This window comes from Ailuropoda melanoleuca, chromosome X (assembly GCF_002007445.2).
Source record: "Ailuropoda melanoleuca isolate Jingjing chromosome X, ASM200744v2, whole genome shotgun sequence".
Lineage (NCBI taxonomy): Eukaryota > Metazoa > Chordata > Mammalia > Carnivora > Ursidae > Ailuropoda > Ailuropoda melanoleuca.
Genome location: NC_048238.1, coordinates 84,645,691 through 84,662,855, shown reverse-complemented (window position 1 = coordinate 84,662,855; position 17,165 = coordinate 84,645,691). Strand labels below are relative to the sequence as shown.

At 38.3% G+C, this 17,165-nt stretch overlaps 1 protein-coding gene across 1 annotated transcript; it reads right to left on the bottom strand.

Moving 5' to 3' along the window:
* Nucleotides 1-6,050: 6,050 nt before the first annotated feature.
* On the bottom strand, nt 6,051-16,828 carry MCTS1 (MCTS1 re-initiation and release factor). The gene is made up of 6 exons (XM_002922546.4): nt 16,522-16,828; nt 15,211-15,363; nt 14,558-14,655; nt 9,982-10,115; nt 7,210-7,277; nt 6,051-6,254 (listed from the first exon to the last, which is right to left on the bottom strand). Exons 1-6 carry the CDS (start codon nt 16,530-16,532, stop codon nt 6,173-6,175), a joined length of 546 nt encoding a protein of 181 aa, XP_002922592.1. The 5' UTR covers nt 16,533-16,828; the 3' UTR covers nt 6,051-6,172.
* Nucleotides 16,829-17,165: the final 337 nt, after the last annotated feature.

The following is a 17,165-nucleotide window of genomic DNA, read 5'->3' as shown; positions in this document are numbered from 1 at the left end:
AACTGTTTCTACCCTATATTCACATACTCTTCAGGTTGAACTGTGTGCAATCTAAAATGCTTACACACGCAACTTTTAGAAATACCTTAGTCAGGCAAAAGCGTACTTCTTCCTAATCCTGGATAAGTCAACTCTCCAAGAAACCTTCCAGAGCCTACAGGGCAGAAAAGGACTCTCCACCCATCCTCCTCATCCTGCCCAATCTCGTCCAGATGTTTAAGTGAACAGTGAATTTTGGCTTTACGAAATGAGTTCACCAGCACTGGACCTGATGAAAACAGAATCCAGACCAAGAAATGCATACAAAATCTTTCAGATCATGAGAGACAAAAAATTATTGTTAAGACATCTGTATGCAGAAACAGACATTTCAAGCCCTGCTGATAGGGAAGCAAATCTAGAAGAAAGTGCATGGCTCCTTGTAAAAGTTGTCTCAAATTTAAGCTCATTCACGGGCAGTATCAATCCAACATGCAGTTTCATCACAAAATCATCTCATTAGTTTGCAAGTTTCCAAGCCTCAGAGTTTCATCATGCATCAGCATAGAAGGACAACCCCAGCATATGATGACAAAGACAGAGAGTGTCCCCTTTTGAATAGAAAGTGGGAAGAATAAAAACAGATTGCCCGACCTCAAAAGTCTCCCCTATACGGCTTTCCCCAAGGCAAAAAGGGAACTGAATTTGATTTGTTTTCAAGGCCTGTGTTTGGAGAAATGGCACTTCCTCCAAGCAAGTGCTTACATGATTTATTGCTTATTAAAAGTCTTTTGCTCACATGCTTGTGAAAATCAATAGAAATTACTTATTTCGCCACAGAAGATTAAATGAAAGTTCACAGTTATCTTTCACAATCATGTCCTGTGATAAAAAATTAAAATTAGAAGAAAAGAAAACTAATCTTGGCATCTTTTAAATTTACAGTTATTTCCCCCTACCGTAGAGTTCTGGGAACATTTACAATGAACCTGAAGGGAGTGAATGATTATGCCCCAAAAGTCCCCTCTATTCACATATTGGCTGAAATTAAAGTACTTTAAAATTGAGGAATGGAACAAGAGCAATAAAAAATAGGATGTGGAAATCATAATTTGTTTTACTTTTAAAATGATATTTTAAAATGTGTAAGATAAGCCATTTAATTAGAACTGAACAATAGTGAAGCATGTCATTCTCTGTAACAATTAGGGTTTTAATTAGAAATTATTTCACTAATTGATCTTTTATTTCTCAAAGTGTTCAAGGATAAAATTTGGTGTCCTTTCATTTTTCACTCCAAGATGCAAATATTAATAGTACTAAGTAGTCTGGATCAACAGGATATTACTAGGAGAATTCCAGTGAATCATCTCCTGTATGTTTTCCCATACATAAATTATATTATCCAAGAGGCCAGCCTCTTAAGCAAACCAACCAACCAACCAACCAACCTGCCTGCCTAATAGTCTCAACACAGATTAAAAACTGGTTTTCAATCACATTCATTCACTCCTGTTCTGATGGAGCTGTCGTCCTTTACAAGTGCTTAATTAGTTTTAATACAATATTAAACAAATTAGTGTTATAGTTTATTATATGTAGTCGTTCTTTTACCTGTTATAAAAAGTATAATAAAGTATACATATAAAATATAAAAACATATAATACAAAGTATACATTTACATGCATCAGCCTCCATGTTGACAGGCATGATTTCTTTAGGAACTATTGCTGAGAGGCTGGGATATTAAGAACAATTATATTTCATCTAATTTTTACTCCCTTAATACAACTAGTAACATTCTAAACGTAAGTGTTGTGAAGGGCTTTCCAAATATACTTTAATGGCCTAAGTCTTACAGGTTAATAACTTGAGTAAGTTTCTGATTGCTTGAGACCTCAGAAGTGATGGTTATATCGACATAAGATGCATACATTTTCATTTTTTTCCTTTCATTATAAATCAGTTCTAGTGGATACTCCTTTAGAAATTGGAACATTTTGAGTTTCGTGAAGAGCCTTGACAGAGATATTCTCAAAATTAAGGAACCTAGATAAACAGAGTTAAAATATTTACCACATTTTGCTTGGGCATACATTCAATTCATATTCCCATTAACATATAATTGCTACATTATTAGTATTCTCAAGAACAACAAAAAAGTAAAATATTTATCATGATGAAATACCTGTGCAAACTGAGTCATTTGTCATTCTTACATTTTTTTAAGTACTATGCTTAGAAATACTGTATCCTCAGTAGCTGATTTGTATCCAAAGGAAGAACTTGGCTGGGTGTAATCATTATTTGACAAATGCCATATGACCTTCTGTTTGGGGACTATCAAATCCCTTGAATTGGAAATGTTCATGACTATCCCTGGGATAAATCCAACTGTCTGTTTTGGGTCCAGAACATTAAAAAAAAAGAAAAAGAAAAAAGAAAAGAAAAATGCAGCTGCCAACAGAACACCACCAAACCACTGTAATAGTCTGCTAGAAGAGGGCTTATCAGGCCTTCCTATTACTGCACAATGGAACAACCATCTGAGTTGAAATGCCAAATAATTGCAACTCCAAGACATCTGGATGTTTTTAACCTCCTCACATTGGATACAATCTAAAGAATATTTTTATATTTAGCTCATGTGTAATTTGCAAATTTTGGTGACCAAAATTGGAAACGTATTAGTAACTTCCCAGTGGCTTTATAACTCGGTATTGGGCTGTCACCATTACCCACATTTTTAAAAATGTAAATTTACTCACTAGCCTGGAAGCTCCTTAAGGGCAAGGGCCACTTGTGTATTATTCATCTTTGTGCCACATCACCTAGAACCTAGTAGGTATTCAATAAATGTTCACTGAGGGGCGCCTGGGTGGCTCAGTCAGTTAAGCGTCTTCCTTTGGTTTAGGTCGTGATCCTGGGGTCATGGGATCGAGCCCCCCATCGGGCTCCCCGCTCAGCGGCCTCCCTGCTTCTCCCTCTCCCTCTGCCTGCTGCTCCCCCTGCTTGTGCTCTCTGTCAAATAAATAAATAATATCTTTAAAAAAAAATAAATGTTCATTGAGCTGAACTGACCTTGGCTGAGTATGTCCGATACATAGAAATGGCTAGATTGTAGGCTGGCTTGACACGAAGTTAATTTTGAAACTAAAAATGAACTGAAAACACATTGCCTGAGAGAAAACAGACTCTCCCTGTGTTCCTACTCTCAGGAATGTGGGTAGACTAGGTTTCCTTGAAGCATAAGACCTCAGGAGGCTAAGATGCTAGTTTAACCTCTTTGAATTGGCTTTCCTGCATGACCTAATGTTGAGAAACTGACCAGGCTCCCAGTGTAGAGTGACATCCCTGACTAACACCATGACCTGAGGGGAAGGAGGCCTCAGACCCAGGGGAAGGAGAAAACATACGTATTTAGTCCACATCACCAAGGCAACAGAGTCACTATACCTCAGATAGTAGGAAAAACAAGCACAGATGATGATGTTAAATATTTTTAAAGTGTTCCCTACACCCACTGTTAACAGTGGTTAGAAATAATGATAAATTCTTTCAGAAACCAGGCAATTAAATATTTTAACTTCTCTAATATATGTGTGCTTTGTTTTTCATTGCTAACACTCCAGAGGCAATCTTGGTCAATTAACATTAACTTAGTACCAAAAATAGAGGTTCAGAGTTTGTTTGTTTGTTTGTTTTTTTAAAGATTTTATTTATTTATTTGACAGAGACAGAGACAGCCAGTGAGAGAGGTAACACAAGCAGGGGGAGGGGGAGAGGAAGAAGCAGGCTCACAGCAGAGGAGCCTGACGTGGGGCTCGATCCCAGAACGCCGGGATCACACCCTGAGCCGAAGGCAGACGCCTAACCGCTGTGCCACCCAGGCGCCCCCAGAGTTTGTTTTTGACATCAATGACTCAGATATTCTCTTTTTAAGAATGTAAGGTGCTACAGGCCTCAAATAGGGTGTCTCATCCCTCAAATGGAGAGACATCTGAATTTGAAACCAGTAAGTCTGCATTAAATGAGACTGTTGAAGAAACCTACCCTGAAAGATGATTTATAAATGGGTCACTGATGAGACTATATTTTCATCAATTAGGAATCAATAGTCAAATATAACAATATACTAAGTTATAGGATATAACTGTCACAACAAAGGCAAATATGCTACACAGAACTTAAAAATTATATAGGAAGTAAAATATCAGGGTTCCTACAGGCTGGGAAAGAAAGATCGTGGCAGACATAGCATTCTAATTAACAGTGACGTAGGAAAAATTCTCTAAGCCTTATGCCAGCCCAGATGAAATATTCCCCCAAATTTCAACCTTCCTTTACTCTTATCCACGTTCACCAAGAAACTTCCTGTTTACTAATTGTGTACCCTAAGCAGACTTATCACTATAAATTAACACATTTCCATTCTAATGTGGGACTCCTCAAGTCTTACAAGTTTCATTAATGGGAAATAGTTCCTCAGTCTGAGGGTCAGACCCCAGATCAATAACCTTCACCTATGTTATATCTTGGGGGCCCACCTGCAACAGCCAGCCAAATGATCTCTTTTTACCCTCACCTTTCTCACCAACTTCTAACTGTAACACGGGTCACCACAATCTTGTAAATGTCTGTATCCATCTGAAAAATAAAATCACATCATATATTTGTAAACAACCAAATGAAAATGACTGAGACACTAGAACAGCAAGGTTATTAAGAAGAAATACCCACTGTCACTATATAAATTCCTGTTTAATTCTCGTTTAATTCCAAAAACAGCTTACTGTTCTTACTGAAATAGGTCCATGGCCTTCATGTGCCACTTATGATAGGAGATACACATTCTTTGGGGAATACAGTGGGGACCCAGATCTGAAAGTTCTGAGCATCTGTGTAGTATGAGTTTACCCAGCTTTGGGACAGGGCACTTAATAAATTCAACCGGAATCTCATCAAGCCTGTCTGTTTATGGGTTACACAGGGGACATAAAAACAAGTTAAATTACTTTACAGCGACACTACTGACAAAATCCAGAATGTGGGAAAAAATTGTATGACAAAACAACCAGATTTCTTCAATCATTAATTTAAAGGGGAAAAGACAAAAGGAGAACTTCTAACTTAACAGACTTAAACAAATAACCACCAAATGCCATATATGGACCTTGTCTGGGACCAATTTCAAGCAAACCAATGGTTAAAAAAAATTAAAAAGAGGGGGTGCCTGGGTGGCTCAGTCGTTAAGCGTCTGCCTTCGGCTCAGGGCATGATCCCGGCGTTCTGGGATCGAGCCCCCACATCAGGCTCCTCCACTGGGAGCCTGCTTCTTCCTTTCCCACTCCCCCTGCTTGTGTTCCCTCTCACTGGCTGTCTCTCTCTGTCAAATAAATAAATAAAATCTTTAAAAAAAATTAAAAAGAGGCAATCAAGTTCACTTGTCACATATTTGAACCAGATATTTGATCATAGTAAGAAACAGTTAAATTTTTTAGGTGTGATGATGATATTTTAGGTGTGCTGATAGTTTTTTTTTAAAAAAACACATCTTTTAAAGATACATATTAAAGTATGGATAAAATGATATATCTGGAATTTGCTTTAAAATAATCGGGGAGTGGGGTGAGAAGGAGTAAATGAAATACAGACGAAGTAAGATTTGCCACGAATTGAAGCTGGGTGATGGACACAGAAAAGGTCCACTATACTATTCCCCACATACTTTCATATGCTTGGCATTTTCCATAATGAAAAGTTTAAAAACAACCTCAAGCAAAGAAACAAAAAACATACACAAAAGAGAAGGGGCATTTCCAGGGGGTAATGGGAGAAAATTCCCAGTCTAGCTTCCAGCCCCATTAACTAGTCAGATTCTCTGGGGGTCAGCCATATACTATCAAGTTCATTTACCAAGTCCTGCCCTTCATTTTACATCATTAGCCTAAGAAAGGACATCAAGTTGTCTGAGTTTGATTACTTACCAGACACCTCTTAATGTCCAAGTTTGCTACCCAATTTTAACTTGACTTAAGAAAAATTAAAATAATTTTTGAAGCTAACAGAATTTTAGCATCTTGAATTTATTCAGCATAACCACAGAGGTATTGTCTTCATGCTGTCACACATAGACACAAACACAGATACAGCACAATATCCATATTTAGCCAAGTGCATTCCTTCCGAGGCTCATTTATATGTCTTCATATGCCACAGCCCATCATTTAAATAATGGATATTTTCAATGCCAATTCCTTTGTTGACTTTCTCACTGTAGAAGGAAAAAAGCATATAAACATATTGTTATGAATTTTTATAGGCTTACTTATGGTAAATATAATTCAAAGTGCATTGCTATTTTGCAATTATTGAGCCACATGTAGGGAATTTATTTATATTACATTAACATTATTGACTACATTAAACTACATTACTCTGCTGTAGTTCCTGTCTTAAAGTGATTCTAGTGATCTAACTAGTTGGTCTATAGAAACAAAGTAATGATGTCACCATACCAGGAGAACATCAAAGTGTTACACTTAACCATGAAACAAAATTAACAGGAATAATTTGGTCATCAAAGAGTTCCAAAGTTTTTCAGTATACTGACTATATTTTGGTAATGTATCTTTAATATTTCCTTAATATTCTATACCACCAGGCCAAAATAGAAGATAAACACTGTGTGGTACTGAACTATGTCACTGTTTTAAAAACTAACAGTGGAGCGCCTGGGTGGCTCAGTCAGTTAAGAGGCTGACTCTTGATTTTGGCTCAGGTCATGATCCGTGCTCAGTGGGAAGTCTGCTCAAGGATTCTCTCTCCCTCTCTCTCTGTTCCTCCCCTTGCTCTTTCTTTCTCTAAAAAAATAAATAAATCTTTTTTAAAAATTAAAAAATAAAAACAACTAACAGCAAAACATCTTTCCTCCCACCCAATTTAAATCACACTAAATAAGAAGTTCCCAAAATACCACATACATACATATAAAACAGCTGTGTTGGCACACAGTCCTTTTCAGAGTGCTTAAGAAAGAATGCAATCCCGGAGACAAAATAGGTTTCAATGGCTTCCCAAGTGTTAGGAAAAAATCAGAAATGAGGCTTCTGTGTTTAAATATTTGTAAGATGTGGTATGAATGAGAGCAAATTTCACCTGTAATTCTGACGCTTCCTGAGTAGGTTACTCATATCTCAAAAGCTAAGAGGGACTAACATGAGACTTACATATCTTCTGCAGACATCTTCATGACTCCAACACACAGAGCATGCTGTTTTCCTTCTGCCATGATTGCCTGAAAACACACAGCTAAGAAAACTATCAAAATGCCTTAGAAAGGGGGTGTCAAACAATGATCACATTAATGGTAAAGCCACTTTGAACACATCTTGTATCCTCACCCAGACCACCAACACTCCTTGAGAACAGGGACCTAGCAGGGTCTGTAGGCACACTGTATATATTCAATAAATGCTAAATGAATGAATCTAATTATTACTCTTGGTTATTAAGTTAAATGCTAGTACTATAACCCAATGCCAACAAAACCAAAATAAGTCATGCAAAAAAGGAGATAAAATTTCTTGCATGTAAGTACTGAAAACTGTGAAATAGGGGTGTCTGGGTGGCTCAGTCATTGGATGTCTGCCTTTGGCTCAGGTCGTGATCCCAGGGTCCTGGGATCAAGCCCCTCATCAGGCTCCCTGCTCAGCGAGAAGCCTGCTTCTCCCTCTCCGACTCCCCACTTGTGTTCTGTCAAATAAATAAAATCTTTTAAAAAAACTGTGAAATAGGGGCGCCTGGGTGGCACAGCGGTTAAGCGTCTGCCTTCGGCTCAGGGCGTGATCCCGACGCTATGGGATCGAGCCCCACGTCAGGCTCCTCCACTGTGAGCCTGCTTCTTCCTCTCCCACTCCCCCTGCTTGTGTTCCCTCTCTCGCTGGCTGTCTCTATCTCTGTCAAATAAATAAATAAAAATCTTTAAAAAAAAACTGTGAAATAAATAAATATGAATTGTTCTAATGTTTTAGTCACTGAATGGTGGTTTTATGTAATAGATACATTAAAATAATAATTATATCCCCAATCTATCTTTTTTTTTAAAAGATTTTCATTATTTATTTGACAGAGATAGAGACAGCCAGCCAGAGAGGGAACACAAGCAGGGGGAGTGGGAGAGGAAGAAGCAGGCTCACAGCGGAGGAGCCCGATGTGGGGATCGATCCCACAACGCCAGGATCACGCCCTGAGCCGAAGGCAGACGCCCAACCTCTGTGCCACCCAGGCGCCCCCCCAATCTATCTTTAAGAACCCAGTGTAAGTTTCAACCTTTCTAGAACAACCAAAATGTTCTTGGTTATCATTTGCAGTGTTTAGAATGTTAAACACTGCAGGGCACCTGGGTGGTTCAATCTGTTAAGCGTCTGCCTTCAGCTCAGTTCATGATCCCGGGGTCCTGAGATCAAGCCCTGCATGGGGCTCTCTGCTCAGCATGGAATCTGCTTCTCCCTCTGCCTCTGCCTCTACCCTAGCTTGTGCTCTCTCACGTACACTCTCTCTCTCAAATAAATAAAATCTTTTTAAAATAGAATGTTAAACATTGCAGTACATATTTTACAAAGTAAAAGTTCAAGGGTACACAGTATCTCTCTGCACTAGTTTTGCAACTGTTTAAAAGTCTATAATTATTTCAAAAGAAAAGTTAGTTAAAAAGCAAAGGCTAGGGACTAGGAAATTTTTCCATTTAAGGGAAACTCCAGAACTATTAACCTACGACACTTAGAAAAATCATAAACATATAAAAAAACCTGTCCTCACAGAATACTATTCTCCATTTTCTCCATCTCACTTTCACTTCATACATTTATTCGATGCTCCAAAAATATTTGAGCACCTATTATGTGACTGGTATCTATGTCAGTATAAGCTGTTCCTAAGATATAAACATACACTTTATAATACCCTTAAATGTAACTGCCACAACAGACGATACTGTCCTTTTGAGTACAGGACACACTCTTAAACCCACTCCAATGGCCTTCCCACTTCACAGCGATTTCCCTATTCCTACCAAGTATTTTCTCAACCTGAAGCAAATGGCCACTTTATCTATGACAAAAGAGAAGATAACCTCCCATCCAGATTGTTGGCAAAAACCTAGTTCATCTAGAATACAGCTAACCACCACTGTAGAAATGAAAATAATGCACAAGTCCAAACACATCATCAGTTTTAAGGACTACCTGAAACTTAAATATTTCTCTTTGAGAAAATATGTTGAGGCCCCAACAGCCAACTTAAAAATGAACTTTAAAATGAAAGTTGGGAATTGTCCATATTTCCCACTACCCACTTCTAATAGTCGACCTGGTACCTAAGCTCTTTCTCATTTTGAGTGTTTACTCCAGTGTATATGGGTAAGCCAACAGTAAAACTAGCAAGCTGATGTCCAAAGAAGTGATCCAATCATATCATACATATTCTCTCCATTAATAATCAAATTTTATTATTATTTTCTTTAAAGATTTTATTTATTTATTTGAGAGAGTGAGCAAGCAAGACAGAAAGCACAAGCGGGGTTGGGGGGGGAGGCAGAGGGAGAAGCAGACTGCCCACTGAGCAGGGAGCCCGATAAGGGGCTTGATCCTGAGACCATGACCTGAGCCCAAGGCAGACGCTTAACTGACTGAGCCACCCAACGCCCCAACAATCACGTTTTATACTGTGTCCTGAGTCCGATAACACTGGGCCATAACTAGGCTGAAATGCAGCTGGGACTCTTTTATTACTTGTTCCCATTTAACTTCTAAGATGGGACATAATTTAGTCTCATTTAGAAATGATGTTCTTACCCACATCTTGAAATGTAACTAGAAAGGTATGAGATAACAGTAACTTCCAAAAAAGTACATCTAATCTTCTCTTGGACGACAGATCTTTCAGTAATGACAAAAATACTGTGAATACATTTTTCAGCAGTTACAGCCTGGGAAGGATACAACAATCGTATCTACAGCAGCAGGGTAAAGTTTAGCTCCAGGAGAAGTTAAGCCTGGACACATGATATTTGCTCCACTGAGTACAAATTTGATGGCTCCTTTATCAACCTGCTGATGTGGCAGGATAAAAGGATCTAGAAGAAAAGAAATGTTATATAAATTAATGAGACTAATGACTCAACAGAAAAAGGCAAAGGACATGAACAAATATTTCCCCAAATTATAGTATTCTGACAGATGCAAAATAAAACTAAAATGCCATCCTTCACTTATCAAATTGGTAAATATTTTTTAAAAGATTTTGTTTATTTATTTGTCGGGGGGGCTGAGCACAAGCAGGGGGAGCAGCAGGCAGAGGGAGAAGCAGGCTCCCTTCTGAGCAAGGAGCCCAATGCAGGACTTGAACCCAGGACCCTGGAATCATGACCTGAGCTGAAGGCAGATGCTTAACCAACTGAGCCACCCAGGTGTCCCCACATTGGTAAATATTTTTAACAAAAATAATTTCCAGTGCTAGCAAGAGTGTAGAAAAACTGGCATTCTTATATACTGCTAGGCGGCTTATAATTGGGTTCAATCTTTCTTTAGGACTACTTGGCAACATGTATCAACAGCCTTGAAAAGGTTCAAACTCTTTGACTCAGTATTTCTATTTCTAGGACTTTATCCTAAGAAAAATTAGAGATATATATTTAGATAGAAATATATTCATTGCAGTACTACTCTTTATAATAGAAATAAATTGGAATGAACCTAAATGTCCAACAATAAAGATATAAATGACTTAAGGTATGTATAGTATACATAAAATAGAACCATATTTTTGGAGACAACATAATACCCTAGTAAATGTTCATAATATAATATTAAGAGAAAAAACAATTTTAAAAACTACCAAAGAGATCAGTGGGTGCTAGGGGTTGAGGGGAAGGGGAGGGGGAGGAGGTAAAGAGGTGAAGCAGAGGATTTTTAAGGCAGTGAAACTATTTTATGGTACTATGATAGGACCTAGTGATACTGTAACAGTGGATATATAACATTATGCATTTGGCAAAACCCACAGAATGTACAATGCAAAGAATGAACCCTAATGTAAACTATGGACTTTGGTTAATAATAATGTATGAATGTTGGTTCATCAATCATAACAAATGCATTACATCAATATAAGATGTTAATAAGAAGGGAAGGGTGGTAGGCAGTATATAGGAACTCTGTACTTTCTGCTCCATTTTTCTGTAAACCTATAACTGTCCTAAAAAAGAAACTCCATTAATTAAAAACTATTTAATGAAGAGACCAATTCAAAAAGGAAAAAATATATACATTTATACACACATACAACATAGAAAATAATTGGATGAAAATATCCCGATAGGGGCACCTGGGTGGCTCAGTCGGTTAAGGTTCTGCCTTCAGCTAGGTCATGATATCCAGGTTCTGGGATCCAGCCCTGCATAGGGTTCCCTGCTCAGCGGGGAGTCTGCTTCTCCCTCTGCCCCTCCCCCTGCTTGTGTTCTCTCTAATAAATTTTAAAAAAAAAGAAATACACTGATATACTAACCATGGTTATCCCTAGGTCATGGAAATACAGGTGATTTCATTTCTGTATTTCCAGCTCTCTAGAATGAACATGAATTCCTTTTGTAATCTCAAAAAAATTATTTTTGTGTGTATATGTGTGTCTACTAATAGTTCATAATCTAAGAAGTAAAGGATCCCTGAAGGATTCAAAACTTTTTTTTTAAAGATTTTATTTATTTATTTGACAGAGAGACAGCCAGCGAGAGAGGGGAACACAAGCAGGGGGAGTGGGAGAGGAAGAAGCAGGCTTCCCAGCGGAGGAGCCTGATATGGGGCTCCATCCCGGGACTCTGGGATCACGCCCTGAGCCCAAGGTAGACGCTTAACGACTGAGCCACCCAGGCGCCCCAGGATTCAAAACTTTTTAGACCTCTCAGTACTTTCCAGGAATAATAACTGGTAAAATTTATTCACTTTAATGTCTTACCACTAGCCTTCCCACTAGTCAGAGAACAAGTAAGTCTTCTTCCTACTGAGACTACAAATTAAACATGGCTCCAAATTTTTTATTTTTAAGATTTTATTTATTTATTTGACAGAGATAGAGGCAGCCAGCGAGAGAGGGAACACAAGCAGGGGGAGTGGGAGAGGAAGAAGCAGGCTCATAGCAGAGGAGCCTGATGTGGAGCTCGATCCCCTAACGCCGGTATCATGCCCTGAGCCGAAGGCAGACGCTTAACCGCTGTGCCACCCAGGCGCCCCAAACATGGCTCCAAATTTAAACACCTTATTGAAAAAGGAACCTGAATGAATCACGATTTGTTTCTTAGTTAATACCTGCCCTTTAGTAATAATGATGGTGATGATGATCCTGATCATGATGATGATGATAATACGTAATAGTAGTGGACATTTTTTGAACAACTACTACATCATTACAATGGCTATCATACACTGAGCCATTACTGTATTCCGAGCATTGTGTTAGATGCATTATGTGCACAGTCTCATTTAATCCTCACAACCCTCGGAGATAATACAATATATCCTTTTTATTAAAATTTTTATTTATTTATTTATCTGAGAGAGAGAGAAAACATGAGCATGCACGCGGGAGAAGGAGGAGGAGGAGAAGGAAAAGGAGAGGATTCCAAGGAGACTCAGCACTAAGCACAGAGACTGACACAGGGACAATACATTCTTTTTTAAAGATAAGGCAGTAGGGATGCCTGGGTGGCTCAGTCGGTGAGCAGTCAGCCTTCGGCTCAGGTTGTGATCTCACAGTCCTGGAACGTAGTCCCACATGGGGCTCCTTGCCCGGCAGGGAGCCTGCTTCTCCCTCTGCCTGCTGCTCCCCCTGCCTGTGCTCTCTCTCTCTGACAAATAAATAAAATCTTTAAAAAAATAAAGATAAGGCAATAAAGCTTAAACAAGTTAAGTGACTTGACCTGTTTAAGTGGCTTGGCAAAAATGACATGCACTGGGAATTGAACCCAGGAGTACCTAACTCCAAGTATGCTTTTAACCACCATATTACCCTGCTTCTTGCACATCAGTAACTTTAGGATATCCCAAAAGGTGGGTTCCCAGCAAAATATTATTAAATAGGAACATTTTTCTCTTCCAACTTATTATGCAAAGGCTTAACATACAGGAAAACCATAAGAATAGTTCAATGAACACTTGGACCCCACCCATTTAGATTGAACAACAGTTCATGAACCCTTTGCTCTAGTTGCTTTATCTATTTATGCACACACAGTTTGTCCTCCACCATTTGAATTTTCAGATATAATGCTTCACTATAAATAAGTACATATCACCTAAAAATAAAGTCATTCTCCTACATAACCACAATACTATTATCATACCTAAAAATTTAATAATAGTTCCACAATATTGTCTTATAGCCAAACCATATTCAAATTCCCCCCCAAGAGTCTAAGAAAGTGTTTTATATCTTTTGAGGCAGTGGAGGAGGGCTTGAATTTTGTTTTTCAAACCAGGATCCAATCGAGATTCATGCAATACATTTGACTATTTTGTCTTTGTCCTCTTAGTTAAGTAGGAATTAATGTCATCAAAATGTCCTAAAGTCACCAAAATATTTTCATTTTAAACTTTTCCCATTGCATCAGGACTCGGTTTCTCTCCATTGTACTTTTTTAACCTGAGGAAATCAATACTTAATCAAGCAACTGTAAATAACCCTTTCTAAATATTAAAACGCTTCACCCCTTTTAAGACTTGCCTTACTGCTCCAGACCTCCACTCCACCAGGTAACTCAAAATTGATCTCTTCTTACCAAAAACCAAACTCATCAAGTTACCACTACTATCTACAGAGCCCTCCAGTTGCTCCCTTCCTTTCTGCCTCTTGGCTAGAATGCCAGAAATATACTGGTTTGAAAAGCAGAAATTTTAACTTCACAGTTGAAAACCTCTTGTGCGTGAGGATTGTATATTCTTTGGATTGTCTTTTGTAATGTACTCAATCTAACAATATACAAATGTTAAATATGTAATAAACATTATTTCGTTTCATAACACCTGACCTTGGCACTCAACTAACAATAACTGGGACTCCCACAATTAGCCAGTGCTTTCCCTTATATAGAGTTATCTCTATGAGGCAAATCTAGATACAAATTTAAAAGAAGGAAGCGCTCACAGCACTTATCATAGTTTGCGAATATGCATCCGTGTAATTACCTAATTGTTGTCTATTCTTCCAACTGGACTGTTAGCTTCATAGGGACAGGAACAATGTCTGCCTTCACTTCCCATCATATTCTCAAGTAGCTAGCTCAGTGCCTGACACATGGTAAGTTCAATAAATATTTGCTGAATGAATGAATGTTCTTTCTTGGCCTTTCTGGAATGCATAATGAGAAAATTTGCATTTTTCAGATTTACCACAAGATGGGGATTCATTTTAGTTTTATACTCCCTATCACCTAGTATTAATAAATAAGTTAACTACCAGAAGTCACTTTCAACTCCTTTTGTATCTTTTCATATCCCCAAATACATATTTTCTAACGAGACTTACATTTGTGAAGTAACCTTAGGGTTGGATAAAAAGGCCCTTCTCTTTGTCTAAAAAATAGTAATTCTCCATTTACTGTAAGGATTTCTATATGTTCATGGCTGTAAGACAAATGTCACAAAGTACCAAGTTAGATATTTTCTTTTAAAAATGAATATGCCAAACATCCTTTAAGTAACAAAAAATATGAAACATATATATACAAAGATACAGTAACCTCTTTTTAATTTCATTAAATATCCACACAAAAAAACATTGTTTAAATTGCTTCACCTACCATACCAGTCCAGTAGAGAAAAAAAAGAAAAATATGACCTACTACAATTTTATTTCACATTTTATTATTTTAATTTCATTGTTAGATAATTCAATAAAACAAATATCTACAGTACAAACTGAAATAAATTAAATTCATGTCTGAATAAAAACACTTAACACTTTAATAAAACAATCAGTACACAAAGCCACATTTTTCAGGAACATAGAGAAACACTTGAAAATACAAATATTGATGTTTTAGAGTTATTCTATTTATCTGCTCCCGTAATTAATTTACCGATGGTTAATGTGAAAATAATTCCATTTATTATGAGTGCAATCTAATCATACACTATTCAGCTACTCTGAGCTTTATATAGAGAAAAATAAAGACTTACCATCGCACTATTTTGACAGGATCTTTCTTAGGCATGATTTGATTAAGCCATGGTTCAATACCTGGAAATTGTTCTATCAATTGGTTTTTAATACCCTTTATAACTGAGGTTTTCAACTGGATGCAGTTGGACACATTTTCTTTTTCATCAAATCTGTCAAATGATTTTTGCAAGAAAAAAGGCATTTCTAAGCAGACATATCAAAATACCTAAAAGTATTGTTTTAATTGTCATCTATTCCCAAGTAAGTATTTAGATGTCTAAAATAATTATGAAATAAATTGTTTTTTAAAATATTTCCCTTTAATTCTGCCCAGCACAAACCAGTGTCTCTATACAATATTAAACTGTCATGTATACACAATGGGGGGCGGGGGGGAGGATATGAGACGTATTTCACATTATAATCTGTCATCAGCTACACAAATGCCTTTCCTGGAAAACCCTACTCAATTCTACACAGGAAGACACAGATTCCCACCTATAACAAAACCTGTGTGAAAAAACAAAAGTAAAACAAAACAAAAAAACCCTCAGGCGCTAAGACACAAAAGAACAACCCAAATATAACACAGAAAACTGGCCCCTGCTAGGCTAAGTAATCTGCTTAGATTTTTTTTTAAGTGATGATGACGATCATTTCTAAGATCCCTATTTATTTTTGTTCAAAATTTCATGCACAAAACCCACCTTCCTTTGCCCATGTTCCCCCTTTGCTTTTTGCGTCTACCAAGTCTGGAAGGTAGACCCACTAGCCAGGTTCCCAAAGAATTTTTGTCTTCCTTACACTTAATAGCCTATGGGGCAATCACGCTATTTTCAAGCCAAGGTTAATCTGGCAACTAGGCAATAGGCATGACAGGCCGCTTGCTTCCTGTCACCCCGACTCCTTCACTCCCATGACCCAGGAAGTCAAGCCTTCCCTTATTCGGTTCATAACTAATAAACATATGGCAGTGAGTGCAGGGCTCTCCTCTCAGCTAAAAAGGCTTTACCCTTAAATCACAGTCCAAGGATGTGATTGGTAGAACCCTAAGAATAGGGATAGGATTGGGAGAGAGTGCAAAAGAGAAAGAGGGGTAAGGAAAAAGAAAATGAGGGTGGGAGGATCAAAACCCGTTTGAAGATTACGGATGAAAAGGTTACAGTGTTGCAAGTTGCGAGTGAGAACATAGTACTATAGAAGACCTCAGGGAGTAAGGATGGCAGGGGCGGGGGAGAGAGAAAGAGGATCTTTGCTCTCGCCCTCTTCCCCACCCCCACCCCCACCACCTTTGTGAGCAGCCGATGAGGGCCACAACATGTCCTTACTTCTTGAACATGATCCAAGGTGAAGGGGGCGACGATAGGGAAGGGCCCGGAATGGGAAAAAAATAAATTAGCAAGGGTCCGGCAGATCCTCTTAACACGAGGAAGGCCAGCACTGACAGTCGGAACTGTTGTCGTTATCCGGAAAGGGAGACAGCCAGCTGCACTTTACGGTTCTCAATGAAATTTGACTACTTCCGCTCCTCTGAACACGTCGGCGCTTTTGCCGGCCCTTTTTGGGCTACAGATTCCCCTCCAGAGAGGAGAGCTGGAAGGGCGGGACTAGAGAAGGAAGAAGAGATAAAACAATCATTCTAGCTGCAGGAAGAGAAGAATGAAGGGGGTGGGGTAATCAATCAAGGCAGCGTTTGTAGCAGTTGCGTCGGTTACGGGTTCCTCAAAGGGTCAAGATTATTCCGTGTGTTTGGTTGCTACCTGCTTATTAATCTAAGCAATTTTTTTGGTGGGAATGGTATTTGTTCCCTGAGACAACCGAATGGATCGGTGCTTACCGACCACCGTGAACCCAGGCAAGCCTCATGGCATCTTGTTAATGTTTTCGTGGGCTTGCCAGGTTTAGCAAGCAAAAATACAGGATATCCAGTTAACTTTGAATTTCAGATAAACAATGAATATATATATATATT

Excerpts from the sequence above, each read along its gene's own strand:
- MCTS1 (XM_002922546.4), bottom strand. Across the intron at positions 7,278-9,981 it reads CTGCTGTAGATACGATTGTT|GCAATCATGGCAGAAGGAAA; the intron begins GTATCCTTCCCA and ends GTGTGTTTTCAG. Across the intron at positions 6,255-7,209 it reads AAGATGTCTGCAGAAGATAT|TGAGAAAGTCAACAAAGGAA; the intron begins GTAAGTCTCATG and ends TTCCTTCTACAG.